Here is a 25676-nt window from a genome sequence, read left to right as displayed (position 1 = left end):
TGTTGTAATAAATGTCATAAAAATTTCATATTGACACTATATTCTTAAATGTTACTTCCTATTGAATTTAAAATGTGTGACCTTAGAGTTGAAGAGTAGCTCATATGGGAAAGAATGTTAATGACTTACAGAACAAATTCTAATATGGTAAATGCCATTATAATGAAGGGATTTCTGTGACAAATACTTCAAGGCCCACCTCATGCACCATGGTAAGAGTGCTGTTTCTTTTCTAAATGAAATTCAGTATTATGAATAGTTTAGTATAATAAATCCTTTCTAGCTTTTTACTCTATAGTCACTGGTTAAAATGAAATAAATGCACCTGTGTAGATAAAAACAGTTTTTGTGACTTAATATAAGATTTAAAAGGTAATTCTTCAGGATATGTCTAATAAAGAAACGGGAGTATAGTTTTTGTTTCTTCTCAGAGAAAAAAAGATGAAGTAGCTCATTATTGCATTATTGCTGAACTTAAAAACTATATTTGAATCTCTATTCTATGTACTAAAAACCTTAAGTGGTTGTTTAATATCAATCAATAATAAATTATTTAGAAATTGGACAAATCAGGAATTCCCATTGTGGCTCAGTGGTTAACGAATCCCACTAGGAAACATGAGGTTTCAGGTTCGATCCCTGGCCTTGCTCAGTGGGTTAAGGATCTGGCATTGCCGTGAGCTGTGGTGTAGGTTGCAGACGCGGCTTGGATCCCGTGTTACTGTGGCTCTGGTGTAAGCCTGTGGCTATAGTTCTGATTAGACCACTAGCCTGGGAACCTCCATATGCCATGGGAGCGACCCAGGAAATGGAAAAAAGACAAAGAAAAAAGAAATTGGACAAGTCAAATGATAAATTCTTTGAAAACTGCGAAAGTAAGACATTTTAACCAGACTTTAAATCCATGTACAATGAGTCTCCATGGTGCCTAAACTGAAGATGGGACCAAAAACGTACAAGAATGAATATTGAGCTGCTGCTGCTTCTGTTTAGGGTATTGGATTTCTATGCCCACTCAGTGACAGGTCTTGTTCCTTTCCAAAGTGGGAAATTGGAACTGAGACCTCTGGAAAAGTCTCAGATCCATAAAATTCTGCTCAGTCACTGAAGAAATACACAAGGAGACATACTCACAGGTGCAGAAAGATGAAAGGAAACTCATTTCTACAGGGAATCTGGCCCAAGTCAGTGAATATCTTATCTGAAAAACGGAAATCTTGAGTTTTCATCTACCATTGGGCTAGAGTTTAAATATACATTTCTTGCTTGAAATCATCAAGCCAATAAATTAACACTAATATTAATCAATAAACATGGATGTATCTGGCAAAAATAAACCCCAGTCCCATCTAGAAAGATATTTCTACAATTTAGCCAATATTAGATTCCTTAACATAAAGCTCCACTTCAGCTGAGCTTTTCCTCTTTCCCCAGTTAAGAAAAAAGTTGATCATCGAATTAATTTCTGCCTACAAAATAAAGAACTCTGACTTTCCAGTTCCCACAGGGCATCATTCTAACAGCTAGGTGACACATGCACATGTTCTGTGCTGTTATAAGAGAGGCTTCCTGAGAATACAGGGCCCAGTTCTTTTATACTGGGCATAAGCCTGCTGGACCTCTGCCCTAGGTGGAGACATTATTGCCTGTAACCTAATAAAAGACATTTGGCAGAAACTCACAGATATATAATCTGTGGAAAGCAATGAAGCAATTAAAATGAGTGAAATAGAACCACTTGGGGAATTCCTGTCGTGGCTCAGCAGAAATTAATCTGACTAGGATCCATGAAGATGCAGGTTGGATCCCTGGCTTTGCTCAGTGGGTTAAGGATCCGGTGTTGTGGTGAACTGTGGTGTAGTTCACAGACGTGGCTCAGATCTGGCCTGTCTGTGGCTGTGGCTGTGACATAGTCCAGCAGCTACAGCTCTGATTCTACCCCTAGTTTGGGAATCTCCATATGCCTTGAGTGCAGCCCTAGGAAAAGAAAGAAAGAAAGAAAGAAGAAAGAAAGCAAGCAAGCGACAACTGTATTAACATGGATACATCTTAAAAATGTGACATTAAAATTTAAATGTAAAAGGATATATAGAATATAAGTCTGATAGCATTTTTGGAATCATTTAAGAAAATTGTAACTTTTAATGGATTTATTCAGTTGTAATAATAGAAACTTACACTGGAATAGTGTATGTCAACTTCAATACAATAATACATTAAATTCCACTTATGAAGTGTTTTATATATATATTTGGTATAGATACCCAAAGCAAGTCTTTTATTGATATTGCATGATAAAGTTATATTATGTGTTGTATGTATCTACATAAAGTATTTCATAGCTAAAATTGGAACATTACAAAACTACTAGACCTTTTAATCCCTTATACTGCTGTTATTAATAAAATAAGTGGTAAATGTGTATATCAAAGAGCACAGTGCTTTATACATAGTGGTAGAATCTACTTTCATTTCATCCCTAAGCACTAAACATGAACTGTTCTTACTCTCTTCCTGTCCTAGTAGAAACCATCCCCTGAGCAAAAACTGTTTAAAAATCTGTTGTGCTCCAGTAGAAAATTCAGGAGTGGGCAGTAGGGGCAATTTTTAGCAGAGGCATACTTGACTTCCAAATGGAGTGAAAGACAATTCATTTTGCACTACAGTTTCCAGAAGTTGAGTTCTTCATAAAGGGAGAACTTTATGCAATTGAGTACTAAGTTGTAGAGCAGCAGCAGTGAGGTAGGGGCGTGTGCCGGGAAGAACATGGACTAGTCAGGAGTTCTTGGTTTCGGATCTAAAATTACCAACTTGGTGAGTTTGGGAAACAGATCCATTCTCATTGTTTTTCTCTGTTAATCTAGGCTTTAAAACAAGCTTTCCATATTTTCAATTGTTTAATCCACGTTTGAGCTCCACTAGACCTGAATGTTTCTGTGAATTGGTGATCAGTGTCTGGGAGAGCCAGTGAAGATGTCATGAGTAGGATGGACTTGGACTTGTCTTTGAAGGAAGTGCTTTATTGGTCACTAGCTTGGTTTTATAATATCTTATCATTTATATGACTTGCGCATTTCCTTAGAATTATAATGATTTTCTTTGTGTGATTGCTCCCTTGAAGCAGACTGAATTTAGGTATTATTTAGATACATTAGGGAACTGATAAATACTGATAGCCACTCTGATTATATTTTAGACCCATCTAGAGCTCTCACTAGTGCATCTCTAATCTGTTTCCTACTAGACTCATGTATTTTTTAATCCCATTTTTATTCTTCTAGCATGAGGGCATATCAAAATACAAATTCATATAGTGGTGGAATAAACCTAGGCTTCACACCAGCCACATCTGTATTCAAAATCCTGTTCAAATTATTTAGTTCACTCTTGCCTGTTTCCTACCTGAGTATTTTCTTCATGGTGAATGTTTTTTAACTTGGATTTTCTCTATGGCCATGATCAGATCAGATTTATTTCCATCAGTATTTTACTTTTGTCTCTGGATTTATTTTACATGTAGACAGAGACACTAGTTCAAAAGCACAGTATTTGAGAGAGACTCTGTTTTCCAGAGTAATTAATGTGCAAAGAAGGGAGAAGGGAAAACTTTAGTTTGTTTCATGACCTTCTATCCTCCTTAGATTCAATGGCAACTTTCAGATAATTACTATAATTGTTATTTATACATTTTTCTGAACTCACTGTATATAAATCTTGTGTTATTATTTATGTCTCCATAACAAGAACCTAAATTTGATGTGGGCAGAATCTGTGCCAAGAACATAGTAGGTGCTTAGTGAATGAATGTGCTGCTTTGTGTTGATGAGATAAAATATACTTAATTTTGTTGAATATTCTGTTTCCTAGTTGTTACGAGAAATAGCCCTCAGAAGTAAACCCATAACTGAACAATATCAAGGACTTGAAAGATTCTTTGTTTTTGATAAAAATGAAAGACTCAACTTACTTCCTTCTCATAGCTTAGAATGCAGCTACTCCAGTACTAGGATTACAAGTGCAGGTAAATTCTGATGTAAAATCAGATGTTAGCCTATGGACCAAGCTAACAATTTGTAACACCTTTTATTTATTTATTTATTTATTTTTAAACAGTATGTCAACATCTTAGGAAATTCTGGGCAATTCTGTTCAATAAATAAAATCATTTTCTTCTTGTCTAGCTGAAATTATTAACCTGGTGTGAGTCACCATATATTTATATTTGACTAATATCAGAATTAAAAAAACATGACTGTAATGAGACAGAGAGATTATTTTTAGATTTTAGGAGTGTGGGCTTTAGTAAATTAATAGATGTTAATTTATTTTTCAAATCAACTTAACTTCAAGTAAATTAATTCTTCAAATCACTTTATTAACTGTTAAGTGTTTAATGATAATTCTTAAAAGCCATATTAAGAGCAAATCATAAAATCTTAGGATCTGTGTGATTTCTGAGATATATCCACAATTTCCTTTTAAAGCCAGGACTTAGTGTCACCTAATCTTAGATTTCCTATGTATTCAAATATATTTATTCATGTACAAACTATGATAGTTTGTTTTATTGCTATATAATTTTATAAATATTTGTCTCTATTCAAACTTATATGTGTATTTTTGTATGTGCAATATCTTTGCAATTGAGAATTCATTTTTTCTTTTTACTATATAATTATGAGATTTTTCTCTTCCATAATATATGCCTCACTCTTATAACTGATTTTATTTAGCTAAATATTATGCAAAAAGACAATAAATATAATCAAACAATAACATGGATGTCTCCTCTTTTTAAACTTTATATAATTTTACTGTTTTTTTTTTTTTCCATTTTAGGAGACAGAGAATGGATCCCAGACCATAGTATAAATGCACATGTTGATAATGCAGTTGCTGTAGGTGTTCTGAAGAGTACCCAGCACCCATCATCAAGTGGAGCACAGCAGAAGACAGGTAAGATTGGCTGTAAGGTGCCATATTGGTGGCTCACTTTGTTTATTAATTTGTCTCTTAGCAGTATACTAGGCACTTGAAAATTAGTTTTTGCAGTTACCTAATTTAAACTTATTCATTTAAGCTGTCCTGGACTTTTCTTCCAAAACCAAGAAATGAAGAATAGACATTATTCTTCTCAAAACTTAAATTTTATAGTCAGTTATTTTTCTATAACAGTGTATTAGGGAATATTTTTAAAATGTAGCTCAGGATATGGCATATATTTTGAACAACCCTTATAAAACACATACTCAATTTCATTACACTTTTGGAAGCAATATATTTATACTAGATATTTCATACCCCTCTGCTTAATTTGTATTATAATCAGATACAACCATAAGATTGCTACTTGCTGCTATAGTTAAGACACCTCTGCTTTAAAACCTAATGCTTAATGTGTTGGCCCTGGGATCTTGATTTCTGCTCGTTACCTCTATTCTCTAGTCAGAATAATTTCAAGATTTTCTATAGGTTAACTCTTTTGATGTATTGAGTGCTCATTGCAATATTTTCCTAGTGTGCATATACAGAGAATTTTGACATTATTAAAATCAGTAGTATTATTAGATCATTATTGTTATCCTAAAATACCTGCTAAAGTAGATTTACTTTTTGCAGAGTTTCATACAAAGTTGCAATAGATGACTGATGAATTAAAGCAGTTCAACTCACATGTTGAGTATGATAGCATCATGCTGGGCCCTAAAGGAAAAGTGTGGCCTAAGTCATGTTCCCTTATCTTCAGGTGCTCACGTTTCAGGAGAAACATTTGACAAAGGGGGCTTTTTGCTTTCATCTGAAGGCCATTTCAAGCTAGAAATTTAATTATGTATGATTTGTCCAAATATTTAAGATTTATATATCTCTCTTGCCCTGAATCCTATGATGAAAACTACTTGGCTAGCTTAGTTTCTTTGCATATGCATTTATGTTAAGAATCTGTCAGATTTAAAAGGTTTTTTTGGGGGGAGGAAAATCAATTCATTTATGATAAATGTTTCTTGGCTATATAATTAGATACCTATTCTCACATCAGACAGTCCAGGGCAGCTTTAAAAATTCTGGTTGCTTCCTTCTGAGGCAGTCAAAGGAACTGTTTTAAGTAGCTATATATTGATAAAAACTAAATCGCATGCATGCTATGGGAATTTGTTACTAAGGCAAATCTTTATACATAAGTAGCCAGATGCCTTTATGTATCAATTTGTAATGATCAGATGAAATCAATAATTTACTACTAAGAACATTTGAAGGAGTACCTACTGGTGGCCTGGTGCCGATGGTATAAAATAAGCCATCTTCCTGGAAGCCTGAGGGCTTAGGGTCCAGTTCAGAGCCTCTGGAATGTCAATGTGAACATAAGCACCTAGGAAACCTGTTGTAATGTGGACTTCTCCACCTGACTCTTAGAAATGCCCATTCGTTAAGGCTGAGATAAGGTCCAGGAATTTGCATTTATTTTATTGACAATTCCATGTTATGCTGATGTAGATAGTCCAATAATCGTACTTTGAGAAAACTGCTCTAGAGACGTAAATACATAAATTACACCATATATAATGAAAGTTTATGGAAAAACTGTGAGTAACATACTTCTGGAGGCTGATAGGTAATTAATTATAGTGTGCCTGTTTGATTATAATAGAGGTAGATGCCTATGCAGTGTTTTAGCAATGGTGATGGTAACATAATTGGTTTGCCATTGAAATGCATAGATATTCAAGATGTTAGAGAGTAGGTAACATTTTATCCATATTTTACAGATCTTCAGTTAGAGATGGAGGGATATGACTTTCTGGACAGAAATAAAAATGAAAATTTCCTGGCTATGCTGCACATTATAGAAATCTCTGAACTTATGCCAATATACAAAGGAATTCCTATTTCATGAGATTTTTAAGTTTGTGTCAAAACATGATAGCTAGGAGTTCCCATCGTGGCACAGTGGTTAACAAATCCGACTAGGAACCATGAGGTTGCAAGTTTGGTCCCTGCCCTTGCTCAGTGGGATAACGATCCGGCGTTGCCATGAGCTGTGGTGTAGGTTGCAGACGCAGCTCAGATCCTGCGTTGCTCTGGCTCTGGCGAAGGCCGGTGGCTACAGCTCCGATTAGACCCCTAGCCTGGGAACCTCCATATGCCGCGGAAGTGGCCCAAAGAAATAGCAAAAAGAAAAAAAAAAAACATGATAGCTATAAAATACTGTGTTTAGCAGCAAGTCCATTGATTCTCCCCACTCACTGCCAAAACCTACTGCTCCCCCATCCCAACTTCCTATCTCTATAATCTGAGGAAATTATAGATTAACACTCTTTGTAGTTACACTATAAGTATAGAGAAGAAATTGTCCTTGGTATTAGCTCAGGAATATATGCTATAATTATTAATAAGACCAGCCAAATATTGGGAAGATAATGTAAGGGGGTGCTTTGGGTTAGGTTAATGGGCACAAGAATGCTGCTAAAAATATGGATTACTGAATAATCTTTAACATAATAATAATTATTCTTACTATTCTAAATAAAACATTAGAATTGGATGAAGCATAAGTGGACCCAGCATGCTTTTTGCATAGTGTTTCAATAACAAATAACAGTCTGATCAAAGGACTCAATATTTTTTTCCTGAATAAAGGTTATGAAACATTATTGTCTTTTTAAAATTTATTTTGTTTTATTTATTTGTCTTTTTATATTTATTTATTTATTATTTTTTTTTGTCTTTTTGCCATTTCTTGGGCTGCTCTTGCGGCATATGGAGGTTCCCAGGCTAGGGGTCTAATCGGAGCTGTAGCCACCGGCCTTCGCCAGAGCCAGAGCAACGCAGGATCTGAGCTGCGTCTGCAACCTACACCACAGCTCATGGCAACGCCAGATCCTTAACCCACTGAGCAAGGCCAGGAATCAAACCTGCAACCTCATGTTTCCTTTTGGGATTCGTTAACCACTGAGCCACCACGGCAACTCCCATTATTGTCTTTTAATCTTCTTTCTCCACTGTGTAAATTACTGGGAATTTATACACTAAAAATGTATTTTCTGAGTTCCTGAAACATGGAAATTTTATTTACATCGCCAGTTATTGCATGCTATTCCAAAGGGAATTTCCTGTGTATATAATCTACAAACTGGACTTTACAAAAAATATATGTAATGATCCCTTTAGTTGTGGGACTTTTCATTACTGCTCGCCTTAACTCTGCCTCAGATCTTAACCGCAGCAATAATATAAATAAGCTTATACAGGAAACATAGGAGGGGAGGACATTCTCACCTAAATGAACAAAATAAGTAAAATCAAGGACCAAATTGAATCCTTTCTGTCTCTTACTACATTTTAGGTACTTTAAATTACACTTTGAGTATATTTCCAGGAAGAAAGATAGTCTCTCTCTTTGCTGTATGCTAAGCATAAGTCTGACCCACCCCCAGTGTACTTTTTTCCCAATTGGGATCAATTAGCCTCTAATAATGTGGCAACCAGATGTTATGAGTTCAGCAAGCATTTGTACTCTCCTGAATTTTCTGAAGGGCATCTACATTATGTCAAGTTTTTCCTCACTTCATATTTGCCTATGTTGGCAGAAGTCCATTTCTTCCTAATATAATCTTTTGTTTATTTTAAGGATTTTTAAATTCCTTTAAATTTTATTTGCCTGAGACATAGCACAATACAGATAGAAATGTATGTTGTTTTCCATAGATCTAGAAGTTAATATTTATATAGCAGAATTACTGTTAGACTCTCTGAGCTGCACTTCTACCATTGTTGTTCCCTACTACTGCTTCACTATTGGGAGTGGCAAGTTTGCTTTTCTTGATGACTATAGGCAAAATATTGATTCCTTACATATTATAGATAAAAGGGGAAATCATTTTCAAATTCTAGTCATTAAGATAAATCTTAGGGATAGTAACTTTTTTTAAAACATAGTCACATTTTAGTCAGTTGTTTATCTTTGGAATTGTCTCTGAGCACAAATAGACACAAGAAATCAGAATCTTAATTGATTCACAATTTCATTCCAACAAAAATTGTTTTCAAAATTGATTTCTGAAATGTACATTAAAATTGCTGCCCTTTGGGACTTACCTTAGTTTTAATTGCTTAAATAATTACATACTGTATTGAGATTCTTCTTAGGGTACTAGCTACCTTGAAACTAGATCTTTTAAGTGTAAAAAAGAAAGACAAATTCAAGAATCATTAACTGTTTAATACATGACAATTGCCTGTAGCCACCATTCTGAAATTTACATTTTCCTTTGAGTCAATAGATTGGGCATAATGTTATATGGCATATGTTCAGTCATGATGATTTTTATGATAATGACAATAGCACTTTAAAGAATCTAGTACTTTACACAACACCAATTTGTATTAAGGGAATGCAAGATTATCTTATAATATAAATTATGTGTATTTACTATAAATATATTTATCTAAATCAGAACAATGATTCAGTATATTAAAAATATACCTGCACTGGATACACAATTAAATACAGAAATCGGTTGCATGTCTTTACACTAACAATAAAATATCAGAAATGGAACGTAAAATAAAAAAAAAATTTAAAGTTGCACCCCCAAAATAGAATGTGTAGGAATAAACCTGACCCAGGAGGTGAAAGACGTATGCTGAGAACCATAAAATATTAATAAAGGAAATTGAATATGACACAAAGAAATGGAAAGATATCCATGCTCTTTGATTGGATATAATTAATAAGAATTAATATTGTTAAAATGGTCACATTATCCAAAGCAATCTACATATTTAATGTAATTCCTGTCAGATTACCTATGATGTTTATCATAGAACTGGAGTAATTAATCCTAAAATTTATTTGGAACCATAAAAGACCAAGAATTGCCAAAGCAGTCCTGAATAAAAAGAAAAAATCAGGAGGGATAACTCTCCCAGACTTCAGACAATTCTACAAAGCTACAATAATCAAGACAGTGTGGTACTGGTACAAAAGCAGACATGCAGATCAATGAAACAGAATTGAGAGCCCAAAAATAAACCCACACATCTATGGTCAGTTAATCTTTGACAAAGGAGGCAAGAATATTCAATGGGAAAAATTCTCCTCAGCAAGTGCTGGGAGAACTGGACAGCTGCATGTAAATCAGTAACTAGAACACACCCTCACACCATGATAAAAATAAACTCAAAATGGCTTAAAGACTTAAACATCGGAAATGATATTATAAATCTATAAGAGATCATAGATAAAGCATTATCTGACATAAATCATACTAATATTTGCTTAGGTCAGTTGCCCAAGGCAATGGAAATAAAAAAAAAAAAAGGAGACAGTCAAATCTACACGCTTTTGCTTAGCAAAGGAAACCATGAACAAAATGAAAAGACAACCTACAAAATGGGAAAGAATATTTGCAAACAAGGTGACTGACAAGGGCTTAATTTTCAAAATATACCAACAACTGATGCAACTCATCAACAAAAAACCAAAACAACCCAATTGACAAATGGGCAGAAGACTTAAATAGACATTTCTCCAAAGAAGACAAATGGCCAATAGGCACAGGAAAAATGCTCAACATCATTAATTATTGGAGAAATTCAAATTAAAACTACAATGAGGTACCCCCTCACATAGGTCAGAATGGCCATTATCAAAAAGTTTACAAATAGCAAATGCCAGAGAAAGTGTGGAGAAAGGGAACCTTCCTACATTGTTGGTGGGAATGTAAGTTTAGTACAGCCACTATGGAGAACAGTATGGAAAGTCCTCAGAAAATTAAAAATAGAATTACCATATGATCCAGCAATCGCACTTCTGGGCATATATTTAGATAAAACTATATTAAAAAAGATGTATATATACATCAAAAAGATATATATTTAAAAAGATATATATATTTCATAGAAGAACTATTCACAATAGCCAACCAGAACATGGAAATAACCTAAATGTTCATTGACAGATGAATGGATAAAGAATCTGGTACATATATACAATGGAATACTACTCAGCCATAAAAAAGAATGAAATAATGCCATTTGCAGCAACATGGAAGCAACTAGACATTATGCTGCCAAGTGAAGTAAGTCAGAAATTATGAAAAAGACAAACATCATATGAGATCACTTATATGTGGAATCTAAAATATGACAATAATGAACTATCTATGAACAGAAACAGATTCACAGACAGGAAAACAGATTTGTGGTTGCAGAGGGGGAGGGGGAGGGATGGATCAGGATGTTGGGGTTATTAGCAGATGTAAGGTATTATATACAGAATGATTAAACAACAAGTACAGCACAGGGAACTATATTCAATATCCTATGATAAATCGTAATGGAAAAATATACCTGCAGTATGAATTTCTAAATTTGTACCTTAAATATTCTTTGGGTCTTTATTAAAGAATCTTGCAAACAATACCAAATGATATATATAGTTATGTTCTGTTAGTGAAAGTTTGGAAGGGATTATTTTTTCCTACTATGAAAGAAACATACACATTGAAGAAACCAACCAAGTCAACCTATGAAATAGATCAATCGTCGTGGTGACTGCCCTAGTGGAACAAAGTAATAACCTAACTCAGATCTGTGCTTCTGGAACCTTTTCACTGAAGTGCCTTATAAAATAGCACCTGAGAGTGAACTCATATTTGGAAAATTAGAGATGTGCTCTCAATTTCATTAAAGCCTGTGTTTTCTAAAAGATTTCCAAACTGGTCTATTTTGTCTTCCTATTTGTTTTAATAGAAGAATGTTACACTCCATCAGATAAAATTGGTTCACTGGGAAATGGTACCATGTTTATCCTACAGGTTTTTTTTTTTTTTTTTCTCCTCCAAGGCACAGTGTGGTATTGTCCTAGAATTTAAGAAACATGGCACAGTGATTGTCTATGGGATAGATGATAAGATTGGAATTTGAGTTGTTCTGGAATTGATGGGTTTACAGATGTTTTGTTTTAGTTAATATTAAAATTAGCTTGCCTTTTTTTTAATGCCAAAAAAATCATTAGAGAATAACCCAAAAGTGTTCTTTATGACATAGGGAAAGTAATTTGGGATTAACAAATTGAGTTAAATCAGAAGTTCATTTTCTTATAAACTCCGTTGCATGAGTTTGACTGTTCTAAGTTCAGGGAGATGATATTATGTAACTTTAAGCATTCATTCAGAATTTTTAAAAGAGTAGTAGATTTACATTTTTTTATTTTGTGTTTTAGGCCAGACATCACAGAGACCTTCAACGGCAAATTTACCACTTTCCACCTCTGTGAAAAGAAGTTCCAGCTGTCTTTCCTCTTCTCATCCCCAATCAAGAAATGCAGCTGCTCAATCACTGTCTAGAGCTGCTTCTGAAATTTCAGAAATTGAATATATTGATGATACTGACCACAACGAGCCTTTCTTAGATGACACTGCTGATCAACAAACCTTAGATAGTTTGGAAGAAGAATTAAATGTGCTGAGAAATCTTGCAGGTGATGATTTTTTTTTTTTCACTGCAGGGAATACTAACTCTGTCTTCTGCCTGATTCTTCATACCATGCTCCATGAAAACAAGCCTTTCCTTTTTCGTCTTTTAACCATCGACCTCTGTGTCTGTTTTCTTGACTATCTTCCAATGTCACTCTGATAATAAAATATGTGCTATAAAATAAGTGGATGCTCAGCCACATCAGAGATGGTCCCCTCAGCTCACATAATTCATTGTTAAATTGCAGCTTAAGGACAGAAAATTTTTTTTTTCTCCTTTCTACAAACTCACTGAGCATCCAATCTCTGTAGCTTTAAAAGCCACTGTTCAACGTGTTTGTTGGAGAATTGAACTGTTACATCTTTTGAAGCAGTTTCTCAAGATTCAGTATGTATACAAATTCCCCAGGGATCTTGTTAAAATGTAGACTCTGATTCAATAAAGCTAGGGTAGAGCCTGGGATTCTGCATTTTTACTAAGACTTTCCAATTTTGAGCCTTTTATTTTGATTCATTTCTAGAAGTTTCTATTGCGGCATTCTTGAGAATGTCGGTGTGTTATCTTTATGGTTGATTGGCAGGTCAGCAAGATTAATTTAGTCGATTACAATTTCTTTTTCCCTCTGCACTTAGTAGACGTTACTCCACTGTCTTCTGTCCCTGGATATGATGCTAGTTAGTCCTTTGGCACAGTTTTTGCATTTACCTTTGGTTTGGTTGAATTTAATTGTCAAATAGTTTTTTCCCCCAGTTAGAGCTCTGGGCAGCTCTATTGTTTGAGTCCTATCATGTTTGAGAATGCATCCTACCATTTTCAAAAATTTTTCATTATTTATTTATTCACTTTTAATGTTTTTATTATAGTTGATTTACAGTGTGTATGGCAAATTGTGAGTAATTTCCTTCAGTAACTTTTCTCTTAAACTTTGCACTCACTGATTCATCATTTCCTGGGTCTGAAATCTGCTGTGAAGTAGTCTGAAATCTCTGATGTTTCCCTTCACCCTCTCTCTTGCCTGTGACATGCTTCTTTCCTGACTGGGTGTTTGAAGAATTTTTTTTCTTAATCTTTGAAATTGAGTTACTGGACCAGGATTATGTTTCAATGTCAGTAATTCACTATTTCTTAAAGCACATAAGTTCGTCCTTATTTTCAGAGAAATTTTCTGCTATTGTGTATTTGAATTTCTTTTCTATTCCATTTGGCTTTCTCCTGCTGAGAAATGTCTATGTTAAATCTTCTTTATACAATGGATTTACTTACATTTTCTTCAACTGTTTTAACCAGTTTGTATTTTCTTTTGCATTTACCGTGATTATCTCAAATTTGTCTTCTGTGTCAGAATTTCAGTTTTCAGCTGGTTGTAGTCCATTCTTTATTGCTTAACTTAATAAATGAGATCTTTATAGGTATGTTTGGATTTTTTTGTAATTTTTACTTTGATACAATTTTATACTTAACAGAAAATTTGCAAAAATGCAAGAATAGTATAGGAACTCCCATATCACTTTACCTAATTAATCATCTGTTTGTCTTTTCCTCATTTGTGTACACACACACACACACACACACACACACACAACTACTCTTTTTTTCCCAAACATTTTGAGAGGAAGTTATAGACATCCTGACCCTTTAAAATTACTTCAGTGTTTCTCACGGACAACAGCATTGTCTTATATAACCACAGCACAGAGATCAAAATCAGGAAATTTAACATTGAAAGTTTATAATTCTCTAATCCACAATGCATATCTAATTTTTTAAAATTGTCTCAGTGATATTCATTACAGCTTGCCTTTTTCTGATGTGTGATTCAATCCAGGAATATGACTGTTTTCCTTTTTGATGTCTGATATGTTGTTTGATCTTTGAAATAAGGTTTTATTCTTTTTAAAAATGTCATTTTCATTATTTCTTTTGTAGCCAAAGGACTTATGTGGGAATTTTCTTATGGTCTTGATCTGTTATCTATCAGATTGGTCTTTCATTTAGTCATTCTTTGTGTGCCATGGATTCTTGGATTGCCATTCATTTGTGTAACTGGCTGTTGTCATTTCTTTGTATCTTATTTGAACACATGTGTTATGGGTGACTTTGTTCATATCCTCTTCTTTTCTGATATAGTGAGACTGCATTCTCCCTGAAATGCTCCCCACAGGATGTGTCCATCTTCTCTTTGGAGCTACTATTTGTGGGTTGGCTGTTGCACTCTTTTCTGTATCCTGCTGGCTTAAAGATACAGGGAAAATAGATGGACTGGGGAGCTTAGCCTCCTTTATTGAAGGATCTGGGTTCTCCTTTTTTTTGGATTTTATTAAATGCCCAAATTAACTGAACCTGACTTCAAGTGTGTAGTGTGTTTTGTCCCCAACAGCAGGTTTGCAATTTTCTTTTTTTTTTCTACTTTTTTTTATTGTTATTTTTTTATATATTTTTTTATTTTCCCACTGTACAGCAAGGGGGTCAGGTTATCCTTACATGTATACATTACAATTACATTTTTCCCCCACCCTTTCTTCTGTTGCAACATGAGTATCTAGGTTTGCAATTTTCTTATTGCCTTTGCTAAAATTTTATGGTGGATGTTTAGGGCTTTAAAAATACTTTGCATATTTTCTCTTTACATCCCACTTTTTTCCAAATTGATGTGGTGTTGTTGAGACATGTAAACACCATAGATGACTCTTCTTTTCCTGTTATTGCTTTGTGTGGATACTGGGTGAGAAGGGAGGATGGACAGCAGTAGCCCCCAGCTATACCTCAGTGACTCTTCTGTTTATTCCTTTGGTTGTCCTTAGTCAAAGTTTATTGTATGAACTTGTACCTCTTTCTTTGGTCCCTTTTATGATTTTATTTTATTTTTACTTCGCTGCTTTTTCTGTTTATTTCATTAGGAGTTGGAGGAGGAGGGTCCTTGATCCATTTTTACCCATCATTCATTTGCCTTACCTCACATGACTAAAAATCAAATGTAAATATCCTTGGAGGTAATTTTCATATTAAAAGCTGATTCTTAAATGAAGCATGTCAGATCTGAATTGGATCAAAAGGATAATCATACAATTTTTAATCAGAAGATGAAAGCCTTTTATTTTGATAAATTGATGTTCCATTATTTACAAATGAAATACTTTACAAACAGTAGTCTTTTTTTTGTTTGTTTGTTTGTTTCAAACTTCTCAGCTTTTCCATGTCCTTTATCAGGTTTGTCCTTACATGCTTCACTTTTCCCCTGTGTTACTCAATTCCTCACACATCAACACTAGCATTTTCAGTAGACTATGTAACTTTTCATATACATAAGCAAGCAGACTCCATGTAGCCTGTGAACTGCCAGGGCTTTTCAGATAGTCCAGGAGCAGAACACAATCCCTTACTCATACTTGACCCAGGAATGGTTCTCTTTCTATTCAGGAAGGTTGGCTTTGGATGAGTGAGGGCACAACTTCGGTGACATTCACCTGGAGCCAAGGAAGGAAGAGGACAGCACCTCAGCTGAATCATCCCAACAACCAATGAGGCAGCAGATGCTGTAGTACAATCAGGCCCTATTCTAGAAAATTCACTGATTCTGCACAGGCTTTTGTAGTCTGCTCAGCATCAATGGGCAGAAAAATCCCACCCACGTGTGTCACTACTCAGGCTGTATTCTGGAAAAAACCCTTCAGGAGGAGCTGCACAATTGGACTCTTATACAAATGGAAATGAGTTCACATCCCCAAAAAGCTGCCTTTTTGTGAGCAGCAAACCTTCTGACTGGTTTTCTGTTGGCTCAAGGATACGGCCACCTCCTCTAAGTTCTAAGGAAACAGCCCTGCCAAGAAGCCTGGAGAAGAAAAGACAGAAAATAACTACATAGACTCCAGTTGCAGAGGCTGATGGTAGAGCCTTTTCAGGGGGAGGCTGGGCCAGCTGGCTGGGGTGTGTGCATGTGCAGGTTGCAGACACAGCTTCCCTCTGAGTCAGGAGACAGAGGCAGCAAAGCAGGGTGGTTGAGAACCAGGCTCTGGGGCCAGGGGTCTGGTTTTGAAACTTGAAACCACAACTTCCTGGGTTCCTGACAGTGAGCGAATTACTTTCTTAACCTCACTTTGCATTGGTTTCCATGTATAAAAGATGAGTATAGGTGAGTATAAATAATGGGGCTATCATAAGATTGTTCAATGATTGAATTCAATTATAAATTATATCATATATAATTCAATCGTATATTATTAAATATTCATGAAAATTTTCTTTCTTCTCCACACACACACATTCTTAACAGTTAAATGACCAGTAAGTAAGCAGTCCTGAAAAAACTTAAATTATACCAGAAACCAGTGAGTGGGGCTTTTGGTATAGTAAAGTAAGGTGCTCTTGGAAAATCCAATTTTCAGTCAAAAACATGTAAAATCTTTTTCCGTTTTAAAACTGTTTTCTTCTTGGCCACTTTGAGGATAATAGTGAACTATAGCTATAGTTCATAATTCCCTTCACAGATATCTTTAGTAATACTATAGTCACTCCCTTAATGATATCAACCTATGAACATAATTATCTTACCAAGGCACTTTGTCAGTTTTTGGATGTCATTATAGCCTAAAAAATTGGAAAATATCAGAAGATATAAATTATGAGAAAGAATCAGTAATAGTACATTGCAAAGCATTTGTTTTAAACTCATTCTGGTTTGTGGTTTAAGAGAGAGTTCTTGTAATCCTTAAATTCCCATGGCAATCTTATATTTGTACAAGTCCACAGGTACTGAGCCAAGTAATTATAGAGAGGAAAGGACTTTTTCTTAAATAAGAAAGAATAAAAATCCACCTGATAGTAGCAGAAGTAGCCATACTGTCTATGATGTAAAATACAGAGGCAGTGGCTACCTGAGTAATTGGAGCCTTTTATTCATACAGGTTGACCATCAGGTAAAATATTAAACTATAAAAGGGCTAATCAGGATTTATAGTCAATGAATTAACTAGCTAACTCTTGTAAAGGCAGTCAGGTTAAGATGGGCTAGAATGGCAATCTTTTTGCTTTAATACATCTTTGAATTTCAGAAAAAAATATTAAATGCTCCATATAATTGAAAGTCAACATATTAAAAAATGCTGTTATAAGGACTATGAACCCATTCAATGAACACTAATAATCACAGTTCTTACATGTAATGTTGCTCTGTGATCTTTATAGCTACCCTGTGGGGTAGAAGGGACAGATACTACTTGAATTTCACCTTTGTGGATATAGTAAGTGACATTCTGGGTGATGCAGTGACTGCCTCTCTTGGGTGCCCAGAAGCTCCCAGGCAAAAACCTGGGCAAGTCTGCCCCACATTCCTTTGTCTCAACACCAGACCATAGTTCCACTTAAATAATTTGAAATCCTTACTTCAAATTACTCTTGTGACCAGCGGAGAGAGAGAAAGTGTGGGCAGAGTAAAAGAAAAGAAAAGAAGGCATGGAGGATAAACAAGGCAAGACAGTGGTGAAGGGGAAAGAGGCTGACAGGCTGGACCTGCGCTCACAGGCTGCAGGGCTAGGGTCCTGGTTGTCACACCTCCCGAGCATTGAGATGTCCTTTGTAGCTGTATGTCATCCTTTAGAAGTTGTTCTTATTTTTGTTATTGGTTTCTAATTGGGAAATATCCTGTCTGCTTTATTTCTGCTCTTTGAAGTTTTTGACCTGTTTCTTTGGTTCTTCTTTTCTTCTTTACTTGGTTCCTTTGTTTATATATGTGTCTATTTCCCCATAGAATAAAGTTTTATGTACCTGTTTTAAATGACCTGAGTTTTATAAATTCACTGTAGAACTTAATATATACCCAACTTTTCCCCTTTGCCATTCTCTATTACTGCATTTAAGAGATTTTTCAATGATCACTCTTATTCCAGTGTTAGAACAGATTGAACTTGAATCCACTCCTCAACAATTGGCTGACTTGATAGTTCTAAATCAAAACGTCCAATATAAACATCAAGGCAGCCTTCCCTGGCCCTGTATGAGAAAAATCATAAGACTTAGTTTTAACAGTAAACTATAGTAGGATTTTGTAGGCAGTTTTATTTTTCTCTGCCTTGAAAAGTCAAGTAATATCACCTTTGTACCTGTTAAATTCACAAGGTGTTGTGAAATATAATTTTGAGAATAGGTAATAATACAAAAATAGCCCCATTCTACTTGCACAATTTGAACTAGGTTTGCACTCACTCAGGACTCAAGTGCCTCACAGAAGTTGAATATCGCTCCTGGTGGGATTCCTTGGACTAAGCATCACCATTGGACCTTAGCACTGTGTTCTACCAATTCCAAACCCTAAACTGACTGCTTTCCCATGAGTAACATTCTTTATCATTGGGGTATATAAAGGGACCTTGCATAGCTGTCTTTCTTCATCTTGTGGAAAAATAGGAGAGAAAATAATAGACTAATGCTAAAGAATTAGATTCTGGAACATAGTGATTTATTACATTGTTGAGCTAAAAGAGCTTAGGTTGAGTTCCAGTTCTTCTATTATGCAGTTGCGTGACATTGAACAAGTAACCAATCCCCTGTAGGCCCTCAAATCTCCAACAATGGGGGCTGGGACAAAGTTTTAGCTAAGGAATCTTTTGTTTTTCTCAAAATTAATCTTTTTTTTGTCTTTTTGCTATTTCTTTGGGCCGCTCCCGCGGCATATGGAGGTTCCCAGGTTAGGGGTCGAATCAGAGCTGTAGCCACCGGCCTACGCCAGAGCCACAGCAACGTGGGATCCGAGCCGCATCTGCAACCTACACCACAGCTCACGGCAACGCCGGATCGTTAACCCACTGAGCAAGGGCAGGGACCAAACCCGCAACCTCATGGTTCCTAGTCGGATTCGTTAACCACTGCGCCACGACGGGAACTCCTCAAAATTAATCTTATATGGAGTTCCCAAAGATAAATGAGAGCGAGGAAAACTGTCCTGATTGCTTTGGGGTGGTGGGAGTGCAAGCCTTGTCCTTCAGCCTACTGAATTTCTCCATGTATCACAACTTGGAAGTCACTGAGCTTTTAAAGACACTGCCAGTCATAAATGTATTGCGGTCTATCTTGCTGAAGAAATAATCTAAGTTACCTTCTGTTTTAAATTTTTTTTTTAATTTTTTTTTTGTCTTTTGTCCTTTTAGGGCCACCCCAGTGGCGTATGGAGGTTCACAGGCTAGGGGTCTAATCAGAGCTGTTGCCACCAGCCTACACCAGAGCCACAGCAACACGAGATCCAAGCCATATCTGTGACCTACACCACAGCTCATCCCAGATCCGTAAGCCACTGAGTGAGGCCAGGGATCAAAGCCGCAACCTCATGGTTCCTAGTCGGATTCATTTCCACTGTGCCACAAGGGGAACTCCAAAGTTACCTTCTGTAGGGGAATCTCTACTTGCTCAAAACCTTCACGTTAATACTATTCACCCCCCAAAATTATCTTTAGTCAAGTGTATAATACAAGCAATTTGGTGTTTGGTCCTTCTGATCTTGGCACTTTTATGAAAATGAAGGGAAGAATATCAGCCAGTAACTTTAACAGTTTTCAAAGTCACCATAGCATAACCTCATGCATAAGGTGATAGATCTTACAACTTTACCAATGGTAAAAAAAAGGCATCATGGCCTAACATAGTAATTGTATTTATTCCTATACTTGACTTTTTGTTAGTTTATCTAAAGGTGTGTTTGCTTATGCATTTGCTTATTTAACTTGCACTATTTGTCCTTACCCAGGCTGAATCACAGGCCAACTTACTGAAAAGGAAAAAAATCTAAGACTTCTCCCTTTTCACAACCACGTGGTTATTATCTACCCAAACAAAGCAAGGAAGTCTAAAAAGAAAGAGCAGCTTTTCCAAGACTAACCTTTGACTCAGATTGTTTGGGGGAAAACCTCTTATTTCTTAGAAGACAAAAAGATATAATAAAGTGTTTAACATTCAGGCAGGTTGAGGAGTTGCACAACATCTTAGCTTTAAAGAGGATCACTTGATTTTTCTTTGGGATTTTGTGAATTTTCAGGGCATTTGGCACAAGTGTAAAGTATATTTAGAACTCAATATGGCTAGGTAAAATAAGTCAGATAGAGAAAGACAAATACTGTCTATACTATACTATACAAATACTAAACAAATATTACTTACATGTGGACTCTAAAAAAGCCAAAAGCATAGAAACAGAGAAAAGTATTGGTTACCAGGGGAGAGGGGTAGGAGAGATGGGGAGATGTTAGTCAAAGAGCACAAACTTCCAGTTATAAAGTAAATAAGTTCTGGGGATCTAAGGCACAGAACAGTGTTTACAGTTAGTGATGCTGTATTATATACTTGAAAGTTGCCCAGAGAGAAGATCTTAAATATTCTCACCAAGAAAAGAAATGGTAATTATGTGGCATAGTGGAGGTGTTAGCTAACACTGTGGTGGTAGCCATTTTACAGTATATAAGTTTTTCTAATCAATACATTGTATATCTTACATTTATACAATGTTACATGTCAATTATATCTCAACAAACCTGGAAAAATGGAGGAATTGCTAAAAAAAAAAAAGTCTATGTGATTAAAGTGATATGATACCCATCTCCTAATTTGGAATCTCAGATCAAACTTAGCTCACATTGTGCCCATGCTACAAATACTAGAAAATTTAGATTATTGATTATCTGTACTGACAGTCTTTGTACTGCTGTGGTTTACTCTGAGTAAACTTTCAGCACCATATGCTATACATTTGTTTCTTGAACTTATGTGTTGACAATGTATGAAATCAAATATTTCAGATCCTTTGGAACAACTTTACCGCCTAACCACAGAAGAGTTACCAGCCTTCCACAACCATTCGCTGAGTGTAAGTCAGACTACCCTAGATTTCCTTAAGACCTCATGTGCAAGGAGCCCCCATGAAGTTGAGACACAGAGGTAGGTTAAATCTGCAGCTTATATGTACAGATAGTACACAGTAAAAATTTTGACAATCTCCAACTAGTTATCTTTACTACAGAAAGAAAAATTGTCCTCATGTGTGTACTTACATATGGCCATTCTCTGTAAAATGTTTAGGACTTTTGCTGACCTATTATCAGGATTTAGTAAAAGGCTTATGAAGTTGTTACTTTAATGTGAAGAGATAATTCTCTGCTGCACAATGTGTGTCAGGAAAATGAAAAGACATTTGGAATTTAATAATCCTTCAGCCTTTCTTCTTATATTGAAAAGCAATTGCCTTACTTGCATTCATTAACTTGCTAAATTTCAATACTTTCCATTAATAGACTCTTACTCAATGTGAATAAAGTTTTTCAAATAGAATATTGAGAAGTTTCCTTCTTGAAATCGTCTAGATTGTTGATGATAGCATATTTTAATTTGCATAATTTCATTCTTTCTTTACATAAGCTAAGGTTTAGAGATGGTTATCAGTTTATAAGGAACATGGCTTATACTAATAAATGCTTCAGAAAAGTACTCATGTCAGTCTATTTTTGACATACTAGAATTCCTTGAAAAAGGAGGAGGGATCCTTCTAAAAAGACTAAAATAAATGTAAAATAAAAGTGCCTTGAATTGTAAATTCCTCTGTTGGTTTGAAGTCTAATATTTCGGTAAAAGGAAATGAGGAATCCATTACACTGTCCTTCTGAAGGAGGGAATCATTTAGCTGTGCTCCTAGAATTTTTTTTATTTCTAACACCACCTACATTTTTTCTAAGGGATCAATACAAATTTTCTATTTTTCCCCTAAAAAAGTCATTAAGAACAAAGTAAACCAACAACATACTCTCACCATGATTTCATAAAAGAAAGGACCTTTAGTACTAAAAATATAAGGAGAACATATTAATAGAATAAAGCACAGTTCTTTAAAATTAAAAATTTTATGAAAAATTTGTTACCTTGTCCTTTTTTTTTTTCTTCTCTCCTTAGACTAGTGAAAACTTATTATAATTAGATTGAAATCCACTGGTCCACTGACAAGGGCTTAGGAAATTCTGATTTAGCCTGTGTTGGACATAAAATCCAAAAAAAAGGGTTATATCCATCACAGAGTGAAGTATTTTTTATTATTCAGTAGTATGCATGGGCTGAATTTCTAGATACCTTGGACCAAAATATCTGAACTCTTCAGGCTTCTCTTTTTCCCTTCATTCTCTGTTTTCCCCCAGACCTCAGGAAGCAATGCATTAGAGTTTCCACAAGTTCCTCTCCACCATAAAATACAACAAAATAAAATAACTATATAATTGCTGTCATTAATTTTGGTTTTGGCATATCTTGACTGGCTATCCACATTGTCCTAATTTACTGTACATGAAAGAGGTGATTTGTCTAGCAGTCTATTCATTGGGATTCTATTAAACAGCCAATGTAATGACGAATGTTCTTAATGATGACCCTGAGGCTCTGCAAGTTTCTGAAGTGCCTTCTGAATCATCAGTGAAAGACACAACCAAAGACCATAAAAACTCTTCTCCTTAGTTCTTTAGTTCCTTTGTGGCTTTATTTCTTGGTAGAGGGAGAATGATGAGAATTTCTCATTAAAAGGAGGCTTGGTATATTGGGCACATTGAAAATTATGGTCTCAGTCTGAGATAGCCCCCTTACAGCTGTCTGCCTCCAATGACTTCAACTTTTGCAGTATTGATCAGAAGATAAATGAAGAGTTGAAACCTGGTTCTGTATATTGTGTATTGATCTTTTAATGTATTTCCAGCTCTCCTGAAAAAGATACTGAAATTCAGTCTTGGCAGACACTTTCTGAAAGCAGTACAGATGAAGAGGAAGAAGATTTTCTTGAGGAACAACATGTCATGACATTCCCATGATCACAGGGTACCTAGTGGTCATTTGTTCATTACTTTTTCCACTTTGTATCCAGAGTAAAGCAAACAACTGAAAAAAGTTATCAAGTGATTACCTGTCCTAGAGACTTTGATTATTGTCTCTGATACTTCAAGGTTTGCAGACTAATAAAAGTTAGTGAAATTACAAGTTTAAGAGCATTTTCTTTTTTCTTTTTCTTTTTTTGATTTTTAGGGCCAAACCTGTGGCATAGGGAAGTTCCCAGGCTAGGGATCCAATAGGAACTACAGCTGCCGGCCTACACCACAGCCACAGCAACTCTGGATCACTTAATCCTCTGAGCTAAGCCAGAGATCAAACCTGCATCTGCATGGTGCTAGTTGGGTTCATTATCACTGAACCACAGTGGGAACTTCAAGAGCGTTTTCTTCTAAATGATATGTGTCAAACACTAATCTGTATATAGTATGTATCATATTAGTAAAATTTAGTGAAACTTAAAAGGTAGGTTATAACTATGTCTCTAAGAACTTAAAAGATAGTATATGATTATCTTTTAAAAATTACCTAATTAACTTTATATTGAGGTATAGTTGTATAGTATTATATAAGTGAGCACTTGATTATTGTTAAAGTAATACTTAATTAAAATATATTTTAAATAAATATATCATCAAAGTACATTTGATGGCCAAGTTATACTTGGCAGTATCATTTATTGAGCCTGGAATCCATTTTTTCTTTGGAGATTATAGTTGTTTGTTTGTTTCTGTTAGTGTTTTTAACATTTATTGATAACATTAAAGTTGCTGCTAGAAGAGAAAAAAGATGACCTAAAATAAAGTAGACATAATACTTGCCATTCTCTGTTCTAGCAAAACACAGAAAATACCCCTTGAGTATCTTATTTGGGGAGGGTCAGCGTGATGCTTAATTTTATGTGTCAACTTGGCAAGGCTAATGTACTCAGATATTTTGTCTTTTTAGGGCTGCACCCGTGGCATATGGAAGTTCCCAGGCTAGGGTTCAGATTTGGAGCTGAGCAACAGCAACACTGGATCTGAGTAGCATCTGCTACCTATGCCACAGCTTGTAGCAATACCAGATCCTTAACCCACTGAGCAAGACCAGGGATTGAACTCGTGTCCTCATGGATACTAGTCATTTTCATTTACTGTTGTGCCAGGACAGGAACTCCTGGAGGAATTTTTTCAGATGAGATTAACACTTAAATTGTTGATTTTGAGTAAAGCAGATTATTGTCCATGTGTGTGTGGATCTCTTCCAATCATCTTAAAGTCTTAAGACAAAAAAACGACCAAGGTCGTTTAAGAAAGAGAAAATTCTGCTTTCAGATGGTCTTCAGGTTCAAGCTACATCAGTTCTTCCCTGGGTCTCCAGCCTGCTGGCCTGCTCTGTAGATTGTGGATTTGCTAGCCCTCACAGTTGGTTCTGTTTCTCCAGAGAACTCTGACTAACACAAATTTGATCAGTCTAAAGGACTGTTGTGATAGAGATAATCATTCAGATTATCTGGAAATGTTATCTGGAAGTGCTGAATGATAGTGATCCACTAGTGTTGAGTGACAGTGGATCCTGGTGTTGGTAGGTGTTCAAGGTTTTACATAATTTTATAATGCAAGGGCTTAAAAAAGAGCAGAAGATGACATGGGAGGGCAGTTTTATGGGTGTTGCTCTGTGACATTTTAAGACAGCTTCCCCTTAAGAAGTTGGCTCTGCAGGTTGGTTATGCCATTACCCTAGCATAATCATATCTCAGGGTTCAAATTCTCTTTTCTAGGTAATATTCTGATTCTAAATTCTGAGATTCTGGGTAGTAATCCCTTATACGAGACTGATGGTTGCTTAGTGCAAATCTATCTTTGATACTTTTTTTCACGGCATCAATAAATTGTTCTGGTATTCACACATATCATCTACTGACAGGATAGAAAATGATGATGAAGAGACCTATAGCCATTTCTATGTCTTTTAGCATAAAACACCATTTATTCAAAGTGATTAACAAGGTGAACAATAGGTAATCAGAAAACCCAATCGTACTATCAGAATAAAATTTTTCGAAGGAAATGGATATCTTAAGAGTGTGACTCCTTGGTACTTGTCACTGTCTTCTTAGCACTTCAATCACAATGTCATAGACGGACAACAGGGAGTCCCCCTCGAATCTTTGCCATTTGTGTCAAAAGCCTTTCTGGCATCTTATCCTGAGGCTGTGGCTTTCTGAATTTTAGTATCTATAGTTAAAATGGGGATCTCCTCTTCCTCTGTTAAGCTAGGAAATTGTGTTGTTTTTCTTTTCAGCATTTCTGCTCAGGTTTAAAGTTTCTTGGCTCTCCCTACTCTCCTTTGCTCTAAGACAGCTTCCTTTTACCTTTTGA

General features: G+C 35.5%; 1 protein-coding gene across 1 annotated transcript in view; it reads left to right on the top strand.

Annotated features, from left to right (window-relative positions):
* ZBBX (zinc finger B-box domain containing) overlaps window positions 1-23489 on the top strand; it is a 111851-nt gene extending 88362 nt beyond the window's left edge. Inside the window, exons 15-19 of the mRNA XM_047785850.1 lie at window positions 3868-4021; window positions 4840-4956; window positions 12224-12481; window positions 21255-21393; window positions 23186-23489. Of these exons, the coding sequence (XP_047641806.1) occupies window positions 3868-4021; window positions 4840-4956; window positions 12224-12481; window positions 21255-21393; window positions 23186-23297 (780 nt within the window). The 3' untranslated portion in view covers window positions 23298-23489. The remainder of the gene's footprint in view (window positions 1-3867; window positions 4022-4839; window positions 4957-12223; window positions 12482-21254; window positions 21394-23185) is intronic.
* Window positions 23490-25676: the final 2187 nt, after the last annotated feature.

The sequence above is a fragment of the Phacochoerus africanus genome, chromosome 1 (assembly GCF_016906955.1).
Source record: "Phacochoerus africanus isolate WHEZ1 chromosome 1, ROS_Pafr_v1, whole genome shotgun sequence".
Lineage (NCBI taxonomy): Eukaryota > Metazoa > Chordata > Mammalia > Artiodactyla > Suidae > Phacochoerus > Phacochoerus africanus.
The sequence above is the reverse complement of the archived record's forward strand: the minus strand, read 5'-3'. Positions and strand labels throughout refer to the sequence as shown.